Source organism: Oncorhynchus keta, chromosome 1, assembly GCF_023373465.1.
Source record: "Oncorhynchus keta strain PuntledgeMale-10-30-2019 chromosome 1, Oket_V2, whole genome shotgun sequence".
NCBI classification, from domain to species: domain Eukaryota; kingdom Metazoa; phylum Chordata; class Actinopteri; order Salmoniformes; family Salmonidae; genus Oncorhynchus; species Oncorhynchus keta.
In genome coordinates, this window is record NC_068421.1 from 69580140 (window position 1) to 69596504 (window position 16365).

Below are 16365 nucleotides of genomic sequence, written 5' to 3' on the forward strand. Positions count from 1 at the left end.
AGGCTTTTGCCCTTTTGGCTACAGCTCCATGACTAATGCATGGCTTCAATTCCAGGCTTTTTATTTGCTTTTGATGACTAATGCATGGCTCCAATTCAGACAGACTTGCCCTTTTGAGCGCTACAGCTCCAGCAGACAGACTTGCCCTTTTGAGCGCTACAGCTCCATCAGACAGGCTTGCCCTTTTGAGCGCTACAGCTCCAGCAGACAGACTTGCCCTTTTGAGCGCTACAGCTCCATCAGACAGACTTGCCCTTTTGAGCGCTAGAGCTCCAGCAGACAGGCTTGCCCTTTTGAGCGCTAGAGCTCCAGCAGACAGGCTTGCCCTTTTGAGCGCTACAGCTCCAGCAGACAGACTTGCCCTTTTGAGCGCTAGAGCTCCAGCAGACAGGCTTGCCCTTTTGAGCGCTACAGCAGACAGACTTGCCCTTTTGAGTGCTACAGCTCCAGCAGACAGACTTGCCCTTTTGAGCGCTACAGCTCCAGCAGACAGGCTTGCCCTTTTGAGCGCTACAGCTCCAGCAGACAGGCTTGCCCTTTTGAGCGCTACAGCTCCAGCAGACAGACTTGCCCTTTTGAGCGCTACAGCTCCAGCAGACAGACTTGCCCTTTTGAGCGCTACAGCTCCAGCAGACAGGCTTGCCCTTTTGAGCGCTACAGCTCCAGCAGACAGGCTTGCCCTTTTGAGCGCTACAGCTCCAGCAGACAGACTTGCCCTTTTGAGCGCTACAGCTCCAGCAGACAGACTTGCCCTTTTGAGCATTACAGCTCCAGCAGACAGGCTTGCCCTTTTGAGCGCTACAGCTCCAGCAGACAGACTTGCCCTTTTGAGCGCTACAGCTCCAGCAGACAGACTTGCCCTTTTGAGTGCTACAGCTCCAGCAGACAGGCTTGTCCTTTTGAGAGCTACAGCTCCAGCAGACAGACTTGCCCTTTTGAGCGCTACAGCTCCATCAGACAGGCTTGCCCTTTTGAGCGCTACAGCTCCAGCAGACAGACTTGCCCTTTTGAGTGCTACAGCTCCAGCAGTTTGGCACCTTGACAAGCTCATTGCCTGATGATGGCTCACCACTCTTCATACTTGGCGACTTCAACTTCCCAATGTCTGCCTTTGATTCAATTCTTTCCAACTCTCTCATTCCCCTCCTTGCCTCTTTTGACCTCACCCTTTCCCAGTCCCCTCCCACTCACAAGGCAGGCAATACACTTGACCTCATCTTTACTAGAGGCTGTTCACCTACTAGTCTCATTGCACCACCCCCCTCCCCTCCTGGTCTCTGATTACAGTGACTACTTTGTTTCCTTTTCTGTCTCCCTTTCCTCCAACTCTAGCCACTCGGCACCTACCCAGATGGTCATGTGCCATCGTAATCTCCGTCTCCCACTACTCTTTCCTCTTCTATCATCTCTCCCTTCTGCTAAATCCTTTTCCCTCCTGTCTCCTGATTCTGCCTCTCCAACCCTACTCTCTTCCTTTTCTGCATCCTGTGACTCGCACTTTCTCCCGGCCAGCCTTCCCCTCCTGCTCCATGGCTGAGTTACTCATTGCGAACTTACAGAACAGGGCAGCGGCCAGCTGAGCAAATATTTTGGAATACTAAACTTTTGGAGGACTTATGACTTCTGTAACCGTTAAAGCCTTGGTTTCATGCATGTTAACATTAGAAGCCTCCCTAAGTTTATTCACTGCTTTAGCACACTTCGCCAACCCTGATGTCCTAGCCGTGTCTGAATCCTGGCTTAGGAAGGCCACCAAAAATTCAGAAATTTCCATCTCCAACTACAACATTTCCCGCCAAGATAGAACTGCCAAGGTGGGCAGAGTTGCAATCTACTGCAGAGCTAGCCTGCAGAGTTCTGTTATGCTATCCAGGTCTGTGCCCAAACAGTTCGAGCATCTACTTTTAAAAATCCACGTTTCCAGAAATGTTATTGTTGTTATTGTTGTTATATACCCCCCCTCAGCCCCCAGCTGTGCCCTGGACACCATATGTGAATTGATTGCCCCCATTTTATCTTCAGAGTTCGTACTGTTAGGTGACCTAAACTGGGATATGCTTAACACCCCGGCCGTCCTACAATCTAAGCTAGATGCCCTCAATCTCACACAAATCAAGGAACCTACCAGGTACAACCCTAAATCTGTTAACACGGGCACCCTCATGGATATCATCCTGACCAACCTGCCCTCTAAATACACCTCTGCTGTCTTCAACCAGGATCTCAGCGATCACTGCCTCATTGCCTGCGTCCGTAATGGGTCCGCTGTCAAACGACCACCCCTCATCACTGTCAAACACTCCCTAAAACACTTCAGTGAGCAGGCCTTTCTAATCGACCTGGCCCAGGTATCTTGGAAGGACATTGTCCTCATCCCGTGAGTAGAGGATGCCTGGTTATCCTTTAAAAGTTATTTCCTCAACATAAGCTTGCCCCATTCAAAAAATGTAGAACTAAGGACATATATAGCCCTTGGTTCACTCCAGACTTGACTGCCCTTGACCAGCACAAAAACATCCTGTGCCGTTCTGCATTAGCATCGAATAGCCCCCGCAATATACAACTTTTCAGGGAAGTTAGGAACCAATATACTCAGTCAGTTAGGAAAGCAAAGGATAGCTTTTTAAAACAGAAATTTGCATCCTGTTGCACAAATTCCCAAAAGTTTTGGGACATTGTAAAGTCCATGGAGAATAAGACCACATTGGATGTAGTCTATCACAGTGCAATCCATTTTGTCACCAAAGCCCCATATACTACCCACCACTGCGACCTGTATGCTCTCGTTGGCTGGCCCTCACTTCATATTCGCTGCCAAACCCACTGGCTCCAGGTCATCTATAAGTCTTTGCTAGGTAAAGCCCCACCTTATCTCAGCTCACTGGTCACCATAGCAACACTCACCCGTAGCATGTGCTCCAGCAGGTATATTTCACTGGCCATCCCCAAAGCCAACTCCTACTTTGGCCGTCTTTCCTTCCAGTTCTCTGCTGCCAATCACTGGAACGAATTGCAAAAATCACTGAAGCTGGAGACTTATATCTCCCTCACTAACTTTAAGCATCAGCTGTCAGAACTGGTCCAACTACCTCACGCCTTGATCACATTCTCCCCTCTCTCTGCAGAGGGAATCTTGTGACTAGTGAGGTCTGGCCGCCCTACAACCTGCCCACTCGACCCATCCCGTCTCCAGACCATCTCTGGAGATGCGTCCTCTCTGACTTCAAAATGACCCGAGTCGCTCCCCTCCTCAAGAAGCCAACACTCGATTCCTCTGTCGTCAAAACCTACAGACTGGTATCCCTTCTTTCTTTTATTTCCAAAACACTTGAATGTGCTGTCTCTGACCAACTTCCTCGCTATCTCTCTCAGAACCATCTTCTTGACCCTAAACAGTCAGGCTTCAAGTCGGGTCACTCAACCAAGACTGTTGATCTTTGTGTCACGGAGGCTCTCTGCACTGCCAAAGCTAAATCTCTATCCTAAATCTCTGTGTCTGTGCCACGTACTCTCACGACTGGTGTCCCCCAGCACTCGGTTCAAGTTCCTCTCCTCTTGTCTCTGTATACAAGTCCCTGGGCTCCATCACATGGTCTCTCCTATCATTGCTATGCGGATGACACTCAACTACTTTTTACGCCTTCCCCCCTTCCTGACACTCAGGTGGTGACACGCATCTCTGCATGCCTGGCAGACATCTCAGCTTGGATGTCGGCCCACCACCTCAAGCTCCACCTTGACAAGACGTAGCAGCTCTTCCTCCTGGGGAAGGTCTGCCTGCTTAAAGTCCTCTCCATCACTTTTGACAACTCCACAGTGTCCTCCTCCCAGAGTGCAAAGAACCTTGGTGTGACCCTGGACAACATCCTGCCATTCTCTGCAAACATCAAATCAGTGACTCGCTCCTGCAGGTTCATGCTCTACAACATCGTAGAGTACAACCCTACCTCACACTGGAAGTCCTATTCCAGGCACTTGTCATCTCCCGCCTGGACTACTGCAACTCTGTTGGCTGGGCTCCCCACTTGTGCCATCAAACCCTTGCAACGTATCCAGAACACTGCAGCCCGCCTGGTGTTCTACCTTCGCATGTTCTCCCATGTCACCCTGCTTCTCCCATGTCACCCTGCTCCTCCCATGTCACCCTGCTTCTCCCATGTCACCCTGCTTCTCCCATGTCACCCCGCTCCTCCCATGTCACCCCGCTCCACCCATGTCACCCCGCTACTCCCATGTCACCCTGCTCCTCCCATGTCACCCTGCTCCTCCCATGTCACCCTGCTCCTCCCATGTCACCCCACTTCTCCCATGTCACCCCACTTCTCCCATGTCACCCTGCTTCTCCCATGTCAGTCCACTCCTCCCATGTCAGTCCACTCCTCCCATGTCACCCTGCTTCTCCTATGTCAGTCCACTCCTCCCATGTCACCCTGCTTCTCCCATGTCACCCCACTTCTCCCATGTCACCCTGCTTCTCCCATGTCAGTCCACTCCTCCCATGTCACCCTGCTTCTCCCATGTCACCCTGCTTCTCCCATGTCAGTCCACTCCTCCCATGTCAGTCCACTCCTCCCATGTCACCCTGCTTCTCCCATGTCACCCTGCTCCTCCCATGTCACCCTGCTTCTCCCATGTCACCCTGCTTCTCCCATGTCACCCCGCTCCTCCCATGTCACCCCGCTCCACCCATGTCACCCCCTACCCCATGTCACCCTGCTCCTCCCATGTCACCCCACTTCTCCCATGTCACCCTGCTTCTCCCATGTCAGTCCACTTCTCCCATGTCACCCCACTTCTCCCATGTCACCCTGCTTCTCCCATGTCAGTCCACTCCTCACATGTCAGTCCACTCCTCCCATGTCACCCTGCTTCTCCTATGTCAGTCCACTCCTCCCATGTCACCCTGCTTCTCCCATGTCACCCCACTTCTCCCATGTCACCCTGCTTCTCCCATGTCAGTCCACTCCTCCCATGTCACCCTGCTTCTCCCATGTCAGTCCACTCCTCCCATGTCACCCTGCTTCTCCCATGTCACCCTGCTTCTCCCATGTCAGTCCACTCCTCCCATGTCACCCTGCTTCTCCCATGTCAGTCCACTCGCATCCACTACAAGACCATGGTACTTACCTACGGGGCAGCAAGAGGAACTGCCCCTCCCTACCTTCAGGCTCTGCTCAAACCCTACACCCCAACCTCGAGCACTCCATTCTGCCACCTCTGGTCTCTTGGTCCTACCACCGCTACAGGAGGGCAGCTCCCGCTCACCCCAGTCCAAGCTCTTCTCTGTCCTGGCGGTCTCTGAAATCTGCCAATCTTCTGAAAACATCTGGAAGCCTACCACTTCAAAGAGTATTTTATATAATCCCACAGCACGTTCTCACCAAGACCACCCCCTCCTAACTTTAGCCTACCAGTTGAAGTATTTCATTAGGTTTATGTGGTCAAAAAGGAATGAAAATACAATCACGAGCATCCACTTTTATAGAATATAGGCCTATAACGCCATACAGACAGCACATTGCGCAAACAAAACAACCCTCGCAATATCAACTGGAATTACATGGGTCTATTACTGAACTTACTTACTTCACAACATACACTTAGTATTACTTTCTTAGCTACAGTATACATATATCCCTGGCTTATTACATCATTTATGCAGCAGCATACAAGAGAAAGGCCTATTTTTGGTTTGGATTCATGGGGCTTTCAAGACAACTTGGAACTCTGGAGGAAAAAAAAGGTAAAATCATGATGTCAGTGATCTTCAGGTCAGAAAGTTGGAGCTCTAGGAAGAGACCCGACCGAGTTCCCAACTTGGAATGCCGAGTTGTATGAGCGTTCAAAGTGTATTTTCCCAGTCGGAGCTCGTTTTTTTCTCCAGAGTTCCCAGTTGTCTTGAATGCACGAAGTCTGCGATTTCTCGGTTCCAAGTTCTGTGTTCACAGTTGTTTTGAACCCGGCAGAAGTCATGCTGGATTGACAGCACGGCCAATGGATTCAACCATTTCTGGCCCATGGTGTTGATTGTGAATGCTAATCCTATTATGCTTGTAAAAGAGACCCTTTCAGACAGAAACCAGACTTGGACCACACACTCTTTCCACCGAATAGCAGGCAGGGGAAGCAAAACAGTGATTACTTTGCATTGCAGTAAGCCTCATTGTGGAATTTGCGATTCCCGACTTGTGTAATGTCCAATGGCCGATGATCACCGAGATGTTCTACCTATAATTTCTCTTCGTATGACAAGAATTGAAAAGGATTTGCCAGTAGATTGTTAACGTGATTCATGATGATGACTGCTTGTCTACAGTACATTTGTAGCTAAGATTTTGAAGGTATGACATGATCAGTTCAAACAATGCTACAGTAGATATAACGTGATTTGACGTAATTTTACCTGTGGCCAAGGACCTTGAGCCTTTTTGGATGGACACTTCTAATGTAAATCTATGGCAGCACTCAAGGGTGTTGAACTGCTTAGCTCTCCCTGAAGATTCTTCGGTGACGTAGTGTACCCATGGGTGACAGAACACTGAGAATTCCCAACGCCTACCCTCTGCTTTTCGCTGGCTGCCCCTCCACCACAGAAGCATTTTTTTTATCTTAACAGGTAGGGCTTAAAACATGCTTGGCTCTGCCACACCTGCCCTGAATGACGGGTCACCACTGAATGTAAATGACTAGGTAAATAGGTCAACTATTATACTATGGGTTGTCTGATTTAGTTTTATTAACAACATTAAATGGCAAAAATTGTAGCACACTGGAAAGTTATCATGTCCTGAGTGATAAAGTATAGGCTTTGAATTCCTTTTCCAGCAGCTACAGTAGGCTACACACTGCAGTTTAAGTTGAGCGTCACGTGGTGCACATTATACTATTTAATCCCTTCATCTGAACATCGGAGCATCAACAAAAATCATGCATGTCATTTCAGTGCAACAGAGGTAATAATTTATTTAGGAATATATAGAACTGACATGTTTCTGTATTAGGCTATGCCATCTATACTCCGTGATGAGGGGAGCAGGGAGGTGCCATCTATACACCGTGATGAGGGGAGCAGGGAGGTGCCATCTATACACCGTGATGAGGGGAGCAGGGAGGTGCCATCTATACACCGTGATGAGGGGAGCAGGGAGGTGCCATCTATACACCGTGATGAGGGGAGCAGGGAGGGTCCGTGCGGTGTGAGTGATGAGGGGAGCAGGGAGGTGCCGTGCGGTGTGAGTGATGAGGGGAGCAGGGAGGTGCTGTGCGGTGTAAGTGATGAGGGGAGCAGGGAGGGGCCGGGCCGTGCGGTGTGAGTGATGAGGGGAGCAGGGAGGTGCCGTGCGGTATGAGTGATGAGGGGAGCAGGGAGGGTCCGTGCGGTGCGAGTGATGAGGGGAGCAGGGAGGGGCCATGCGGTGTGCATCTGTGAGTGATTCAGGGAAGCGGAGTATTGAGAGTTTCGGCTCTTTTTACTGACCTTTTCAACTCATTCAGTAAAATGTTTAATCTTTTGACTCATTTCATTAATTTAATTCAGAAGCGCCCAGAGCCCACAGGACTCCTTACCAGTGAGTGATGTTGTGTATTTAACCCTCTGTTTCCCCTCATATCCTTGTCGGAGATTGTTTGATTGTATGTTTGTGCTAGTTATGTGTTGGTGCGCGACGGGTTTTGTACCCATTTTTATTATGTTTTTATATTTTGGTTTTTGAGTTTTCTGTGAGCACTTATTAAACAACTCCGTTGATACCAAGTTCATTTTCCTGCGCCTGACTTCTCTGCCACCAACACGCACCCTTTACAGAATCTCCGACCAACTATGGAGTCCGCAGGAGAAGGTGCCCCGGCTATTGAGGTGGAGGAGCGCGTCCAGGAGCATGCGGTTATGCTTCACCATCTGGTCGCCGCCATTGATCATGTTGTCCAGACATTGGACCGCTGGGAGAGACAGGGAGTTCTTCCAGCGCCTCCACCAGCACAACAGGGGTCTCTCCTGAGTGCCCCCTTACCACCTGATCCCTGTGGGAACCGTCTCTCCTTGCCACAGGAGTACGACGGGAGTGCTGCCAACTGCCAGAGGTTCCTCCTTCAACTAAACCTGTATCTGGCCACGGTCCACCCAGCTCCATCTGACCGTGAGAGGGTGTCCGCCCTCGTCTCGTGCCTCACCGGGAAAGCACTGGAGTGGGCCAACTCCGTGTGGAGAGAGGGAGATGCGGCGTTGGACCATTTTGAGGAGTTCACTCGCCGTATCCAGGCATTCTTCGACCACCCGCCCGAGGGCAGAGTGGTGGGTGAGCGCCTCTACCATCTGAGGCAAGAGACGAGGAGCCAGGAGTTTGACCTGGTGTTTAGGACCCTGGCTGCCGGCACAGGATGGAACAACTGGGCCCTGATCGACCATTACCGCTGCAGTCTGCGCAAGGACGTCTGTTGGGAGCTGGCCTGCAGAGACACCACCCTCACTTTCGACTAGCTGGTGGACCTGTCCATCCGGCTGGACAACCTGCTGGCTACTCGCGGACGCCCAGATCGGGGTCTGGTGGTTCCATCCTCCCGCACCCCCTCTCCGATACCCATGGAGCTGGGAGGGGCGGTGCGCAGGGAGACCGGAGGGGGTTCCCGCTCGTGCACCATCTGTAGAGGTGCCGGGTTGGTTCCTATGGGAATCGAGGCAACAGGCAGGGCGCTCTGGCGTCACCCCAGGTGAGCTGGCACCATTCTCACCCAGAGTCCTCTGTGGCACATATGTTTGTGTCTGTCACTTTTCCTGAGTTTCCCCCACATTCCCAGCATAAGGCACTCGTAGATTCAGGCGCAGCTGGGAATTTCATTGATAGAGCGTTAGCTCATAGTTTAGGGACCCCCATTGTTCCCGTGGAAGTGCCCTTCCCTGTTCATGCCTTAGATAGTCGACCATTAAGGTCAGGGTTAATTAGGGAGGTCACCGCTCCTTTGGGCATGGTGACGCATGGGGGTCACACGGAGAGAATTAGTCTAACTTATTGACTCTCCTGCGTTTCCCGTGGTGCTGGGCCTACCCTGGTTAGCTTGTCATAACCCCACTGTTTCCTGGCCACAGAGGGCTCTCACAGGGTGGTCGCGAGAGTGCTCAGGTAGGTGTTTAGGGATTTCCGTTGATGCTACAACGGTGGAGAGTCCAGACCAGGTCTCCATCCTGCGCATTCCCCCTGAATATGCCGATTTGGCTCTCGTCTTCTCTAAAAAGAAGGCAACTCAATTACCACCTAATCGATGGGGCGATTGTGAGATAGATCTCCTGGTAGACACTGCACTTCCCAGGAGTCACATGTATCCCATCTCACAGGCGGAGACGGAGGCTATGGAAACATATGTCTCCGAAAACCTGCGTCAGGGCTACATTCAGTCCTCCACTTCACCCGTCTCCTCGAGTTTCTTTTTTGTGAAGAAGAAGCAAGGAGGTCTGCGTCCGTGTACTGACTACCGGGGTCTAAATCAGATCACGGTGAGGTATAGTCATATAGCGATATAGTCAATGCACGGGGCTCCGCCCTTGTGCTTTCTTCACGAAGAAGCTCAGCCCGGCAGAGCGAAACTATGACGTAGGAGACCGGGAGTTGTTGGCTGTCATCAAGGCCCTGAAGGCGTGGAGACATTGGCTTGAGGGGGCTAGACACCCTTTTCTCATCCATCTGGACTGACCACCGCAATCTGGAGTACATCCGGGCGGCGAGGAGACTGAACCCTTGCCAGGCAAGGTGGGCCACGTTTTTCACCCATTATGTGGGCTCTCAGAACGTTAAGGTAGATGCATTGTCCCGGCTGTATGACACAAAGGAGAGGCCCATGGATCCCACTCCCATACTCCCCGCCTCTTGCTTGGTGGCGCCGGAAGTGTGGAGCTGGACGTGGACATTGAGCGGGCATCACGTGCAGAGCCCGCTCCCCCTGTGTCCAGCTGGATGTCTGTATGTTCCGTCTGCTGTCCGCGACCGGCTGATCTAATGGGCCCACCAGTCACCCTCCTCTGGTCATCTTAGGATCGGACGGACGGTGCGCTGTCTTAGTGGGAAGTACTGGTGGCCCACTTTAGCTAAGGACGTGAGTGCACAGTGCACACAGAGCAGGAGGAGAGATGCTGGGTTCCGGTGGAGGACGTGTTGGATCATTTTATGCTGCGAGATTTCCAAGGTCCCCATCCGGATCGCCCTGCGCCTCGCCCTCCGGGTTCCCTCTCCTTGTTCGGGCTTGTGTTTGGCAGGCAACGTCATCAACTTTCTAGTCATCACTGATCCATTTTTCATTGCGTTTGTCTTGCCGTACATTGTTTGATTGTATGTTTGTGCTAGTTGCACACTATATGATTTAAATAAGACTGGATCAGAGTTCAGACGTGGTAGGAAGTAGGTACCCAACACTAAACTGGGGATGTCCATGTAGTTCTCCAAACACTGTCTGTTAATTCCCTGTTAGGCCTTAATCAAATATTAAATATGTTCTATATTTCATTGTTCACCAGTCTCACCCCTTAAAGCCCCACATCGACAGTAAATGCTGTATTGCACTGTGGATGTGAGTTGATGTGTTTGTGCATTCGTGTGTGTGCTCATGTATATGTGCGGGCTTGCGTGTGTGTTTTGTTAACCACAGAGATACCGTTGGAAGTTTACATACACCTCAGCCAAATACATTTAAACTCAGTTTTCCACAATTCTTGACATTTAATCCTCGTAAAAATTCCCTGTTTTAGGTCAGTTAGGATCACCACTTTATTTTAAGAATGGGAAATGTCAGAATAATAGTAGAGAGAATTATTTATTTCAGCTTTTATTTCTTTCATCATATTCCCAGTGGGTCAAAAGTTTGCATACATTCAATTCGTATTTGGTAGCATTGCCTTTAAATTGTTTAACTTGGGTCAAACATTTTGGGTAGCCTTCCACGAGCTTCAAAAATAAGTTACGATGAATTTTGGCCCATTCCTCCTGACAGAGCTGGTGTAACTGAGTCAGGTTTGTAGGCCTTCTTGCTCGCACACACTTTTCCAGTTCTGCCCACACATTTTCTGCAGGATTGAGGTCAGGGTTTGTGATGGCCACTCCAATACCTTGACTTTGTCGTCCTGAAGCCATTTTGCCACAACTTTGGAAGTATGCTTGGGGTCATTGTCCATTTGGAAGACCCATTTTACAACCAAGCATTAACTTCCTGACTGATATATCCACATAATTGTCCTCCCTCAAGATGCCATCTATTTTGTGAAGTGCACCAGTCCCTCCTGCGGCAAAGCACCCCCACAACATGATGCTGCCACCTCCATGCTTCACGGTTGGGATGGCGTTCTTCGGATTGCAAGCCTCCCCCTTTTTCCTCCAAACATAAATGGTCATTATGGCCAAACAGTTATATTTTTGTTTCATCAGACCAGAGGACATTTCTCCATAAAGTATGATCTTTGTCCCCATGTGCAGTTGCAAACCGTAGTCTGGCTTTTTTATGGCGGTTTTGGAGCAGTGGCTTCTTCCTTTCTGAGCGGCCTTTCAGATTATGTCGATATAGGACTCGTTTTACTGTAGATATAGATACTTTTGTACCTGTTTCCTCCAGCATCTTCACAAGGTCCTTTTCTGTTGTTGTGGGATTGATTTGCACTTTTCGCACCGAAGTACTTTAATCTCTAGGAAACAGAACGTGTCTCCTTCCCGAGCGGTATGACTGTTTGTACAGATGAACATGGTACCTTCAGGTGTTTGGAAATTGCTCCTAATTATGAACCAGACTTGTGGATGTCTAAAAAGAAAATCTGAGCTCTTGGCTGATTTCTTTTGATTTTCCCATGATGTCAAGCAAAGAGGCACTGAGGTTGAAGGTAGGCCTTGAAATACACCCACAGGTACACCTCCAATTGACTCAAATTATGTCAATTAGCCTGTCAGAAGCTTCTAAAGTCATGACATCATGTTCTGGAATTTTCAAGCTGTTTGAAGGCACAGTCAACTTAGTGTATATAAACTTCTGACCCACTGGAATTGTGATACAGTGAATTCTAAGTGAAATAATCTGTCTGTATACAATTGTTGGAAAAATTACTTGTTTCATGCACAAAGTCGATGTCCTAACCAACATCCCAAAACTATAGTTTGTTAACAAGAAATTTGTGGAGTTTCAATGACTCCAACCTAAGTGTATGTAAACTTCAGACTTCAACTGTATATAAGTGTTCTACTTCCTCTCCCCCTCTCAGGCAGAGCCAGTGATCCTGGACCTTCGGGACCTGTTCCAGCTCATCTATCAGATCAAACAGAGAGAGGAGATGGAGAAGAAAGCCCAGAAGGACAAACAGTGTGAACAGGCTGTGTACCAGGTACACACACACACAATACACACAATGTTTACTATCTGATTATTGTTGGTGCTGCTGCCTCTATCGTCAACTGCACTGATCTTCTTCCCTCTCTCCTTTCTCCCCCTCTCCATCCATCCCTATGTCTTCAGACTATTCTGGAGGAAGATTTGGAGGATCCTGTCTACCAGGTAACTTCTAAACACTAATCAGAATGCTTCTCTATGCTGTCTATCCAATCATTATGTTTCTTTTTAATGCTTCTTTCAATCTCCTTGCCTGTTTATCTGTGTCTGTGGGGAGTTGTGGGGGAGTCCCAGGATTATTTTCAGATGAATGGAGGTGTGTGTGAAGTTTTCTGGGATTGCTTGCGGGCGAGACTTACAGATGATTCTGCCTGACCAATCACATCTTTGCACCATATTCTCAGCCTGTCCTTTTTCTTCAATTCCTATTTCCTATTTTTCTCTTTATTCCTCCTCTCCTCTCCCTGCTGCCTGTGTTGTAGTACATTGTGTTTGAGGCAGGACACGAGCCCATCCGCGACCAATCAGAAGAGAGCATTTATCAGGTACAAGCCTCTCCTCTCTGCTTGGATCAGATTAGTGGAGTTGTGTGAGTGATAGGAGCAGGGTTCCAATGGGATAGAGATGATTTGAGAATACCCTCAGGGTCATTCCATGTCATTTCAACAAGCCATCTCAGATTGTTCTGAAATTGTTTTTTCGTAGTTAGAAAAAGATAACATTGGCATTCCTGCAATGTTCTTTTGTTGAAAGTTAATTAGATCTCTGAGAAATTAAGGTAATTTGATTGCACCCAAATTGGCCCTTTAAATTTATAGAATTGATATAATATTCAATACATATAGTACTTATCATCCAATTTGGGCCCCAAATAATTCTAACATTGAGTAGCTCCATACTACTTGTAAGACAGAGAACTGATACTATATATTCGTTGTTGTGGTGGAATTGCCGTGGGATATCTGTGAGTGGCTTTTGACCATTTCTTTGAATTCCTCGTGTTTAACTCATTGTTAGAAAAAAGTTTGGTCCAAATCGGATGTTAGGTACTATATTTATTAAATATTATATTAATCGTATACATTTAAATGGCCAATTTGGGTGCAATCAAATTACGACCCCTCACCTACAGCTTCACTATTGACAGACACACCACTGAAACCTGAGAGAACAATTAACACACATGCATGAGTAAGGCAGACCCCTCCTCCTTCCCCCTTCCTCCCTCTTTTTCTGAGGAGATGAAGGAGGGAGTGGGAAAGAGAGATTAATCACCAGGCCCTTGCTTGATCTTTCAAAATAATAGAATGAAAATAGAGCATGCTCTAACACACACACGCGCGCAAGAAGATGTGTTAGAATCGTGCAACAGAGGAACCAACAGATGAATAAAGATGTCTGCCTCTGGAAATAAACAACCAGAGAGATGGAGAGATGAAGAAGGATGAGAGAGGAAATAAACAGGAGAACGAGAAGAGGAGAGCGAGGGATTAGGATAGACGGAGGAGAGATGGAGAGAGTACTCAGGCGGTGGTAGTTATCTGTGGTAGTCAGACTGTTATGACAGACAGACGTTTTTGTCCCATCACGTTTTTATTCACGTTTCTATTAACGTTTCCACAGCAGATCAGTCAGGTGGATTAGTTTGATAGTCTTACACTTCAGGGACAATCAATCATCAGTCAATAGAACAAAACGCAAATAAAACATATAGAGACATTTCCTGTATCAATCTGTCTGTCTGTCTCAAAAGTCCACAGAGTAGTTGCCAAGAGTAGTGGCCAAGAGTAGTGCACTACATGATGAATGTGGTGTTATTTGAGACAAAGCTACAGACAGACAGACCAGTTTATTACATGTCTCTCTCTGTGGTAAGACCACATTGATCCACTTTATTGGAGAGGGAGAAGTGGGGGACTTAGCTGGGAGAGAGAGAGAGCTGTTCATACATATCAGACTGATACTCTAAATGAAGCCTCAACTCATATATTTGAATGCAGATTACATCACTCATTCTCTCTCTCTCTTGCACGAATGCACGTACACACATGCGCACACACACCCTCAGATGCAAGCTATAAGGGACAATAATGTCCAGGCTTTAGTCTCTATATATTTGGCTGTAAGGATTTATTTTATAGTCTTGTATTGCTTTGGTATTTACTACAATTGGTACTTTCTGGTACATTAAAAATGAAGGTTGTCATGGTAACAAAAGCTAACGTGTGGTTGGTGGGCTTTGTGGTGATTGGTTGGTTGTCCAGGTTCCGACCAGCCAACAGAAGGAGGGGGTATATGACGTCCCCAAGAGACACCCAGTGAGTCCAGCTGTGTGTGCCTGTCCCCCTTTTGTGTCCCCCTTGGTGCTATGGTGTGTCCTGTGGATACTCTGTGGTGTGGCTTTGTGGTGGTGCTGGTCGGAGTCACTGTGTATGTGGATAGGAGTGGGTTTGGGTGGGGTTTGCTCTGTGCTAGGCGCTGGTTGCATGCAGTGTTGTGTGTGTGTGTGTGTGTGTGTGTGTGTGTGTGTGTGTGTGTGTGTGTGTGTGTGTGTGTGTGTGTGTGTGTGTGTGTGTGTGTGTGTGTGTGTGTGTGTGTGTGTGTGCGCGCATTGCATGCAGTGTGGTGTCGTGGTGATGCATGGCTGGCTGTGGTCTGCTGGTGAACGAACATACATGATCTGACAATACTAGAACGAAAGATATTGGTAAGAGAGAGTGTGTGTATGTGCACGCCTTTGTGTGTGTGTGAGTGTCATCCCAGTTGACCTTGATCATGGTCAGGATACAACGTAACTCTCCATGTCCTTTATGATCTTATTGAACATGGTAGTTAAACATCTCTGTTTCATTAGCTAATAACTCCATCTTCAGAACCACTATAGTAGCTATTCTACACCTGTTACTACTACTCCATCTCTGACACCTGTCTAAAAAAAACATTCTAAAACTAGGGTGTGAGCCTCACTGTCTGTGTAGAAATGTCTCAATCTGCCACCTTCCTCCTATACTCCCACAGGTCTCTCCTAGCTCACACTGCAGAACACACACACACACACACACACACACACACACACACACACACACACACACACACACACACACTGTGCACTGTCGTAATCAGGCGGTGTGGGTTATGGCTGTCGGTTTTGTCTTGTGTTGCTTTTGAGGCTTATGGTATTTACCAGTGAGATCCCACAGCCCTACTGCTCTCCTTAACGACCCCACAACACCGACACCTATTGGCTTTGTGTTTGATACATACCTGTGTGTGTCTGGTGTTATAATACAGTGCTATGGCCAGTAGGGTCTGAAACCCCTGTCTAAACCATATGCGTCAAGATTATTTAGTCTGTAGCCTTCTGTCTCTCAATGCTATTAACCAATAATAAACCAATAACACACAGCCACACACACACACACACACACACACACACACACACACACACACACACACACACACACACACACACACACACACACACACACACACACACACACACACACACACACACACACACACACACACACACACACACACACATAAAACAGACAAGTACGACTTCAATCTCCTGAGTCCTTGACCCTGTGTGAGTTTACACAGTCTGTTAATTCAACAGAGGTCAGCCAATTGTCATCTGGCAATGAAGGACAAGTAGGCTAGTGTGCGTGTGCATGTGTGCATCCATGTGTGTGTGTGTGTGTGTCTGTGTTCAGTGAGATAGGAGCTCAGGGAGGTGGGTGTTAATTAAGGGGGCTGCATTAATCGTATGCAAAACCATGCCCATGCTAATTACTGTTTCCTCAGAGACCAATAATTGAAAGGTGGTTGTCGCAGTGATGAGGAGAAAGGGATGGGCAGAGAGAGAGAGTGAGATGGATAGAAGAGGCAGGAATCTGTGTAATGAGGAGTGTGTGCATGCATGCGTGGCTATATAAAGGGGGTACCGAGTCAATGTGAGGGGCTACATCTTAGTTGAGGTAATATGTACATGTAGATAGGGGTAAAGTGACT

General features: G+C 48.3%; 1 protein-coding gene across 7 annotated transcripts in view; it reads left to right on the forward strand.

Annotated features, from left to right (window-relative positions):
• Positions 1 to 16365, forward strand: part of LOC118380174 (disabled homolog 1-like) — a 370535-nt gene that overhangs the window by 331282 nt on the left and 22888 nt on the right. For 5 of the 7 annotated variants that reach the window (XM_052459061.1, XM_052459057.1, XM_052459038.1 and 2 more), the window contains exons 6-9: positions 12227 to 12346; positions 12478 to 12516; positions 12834 to 12896; positions 14616 to 14669. In XM_052459061.1, coding sequence (XP_052315021.1) covers positions 12227 to 12346; positions 12478 to 12516; positions 12834 to 12896; positions 14616 to 14669 — 276 coding nt within the window. The remainder of the gene's footprint in view (positions 1 to 12226; positions 12347 to 12477; positions 12517 to 12833; positions 12897 to 14615; positions 14670 to 16365) is intronic. The other 2 variants (XM_052459066.1, XM_052459068.1) reach the window with 2 other exon arrangements.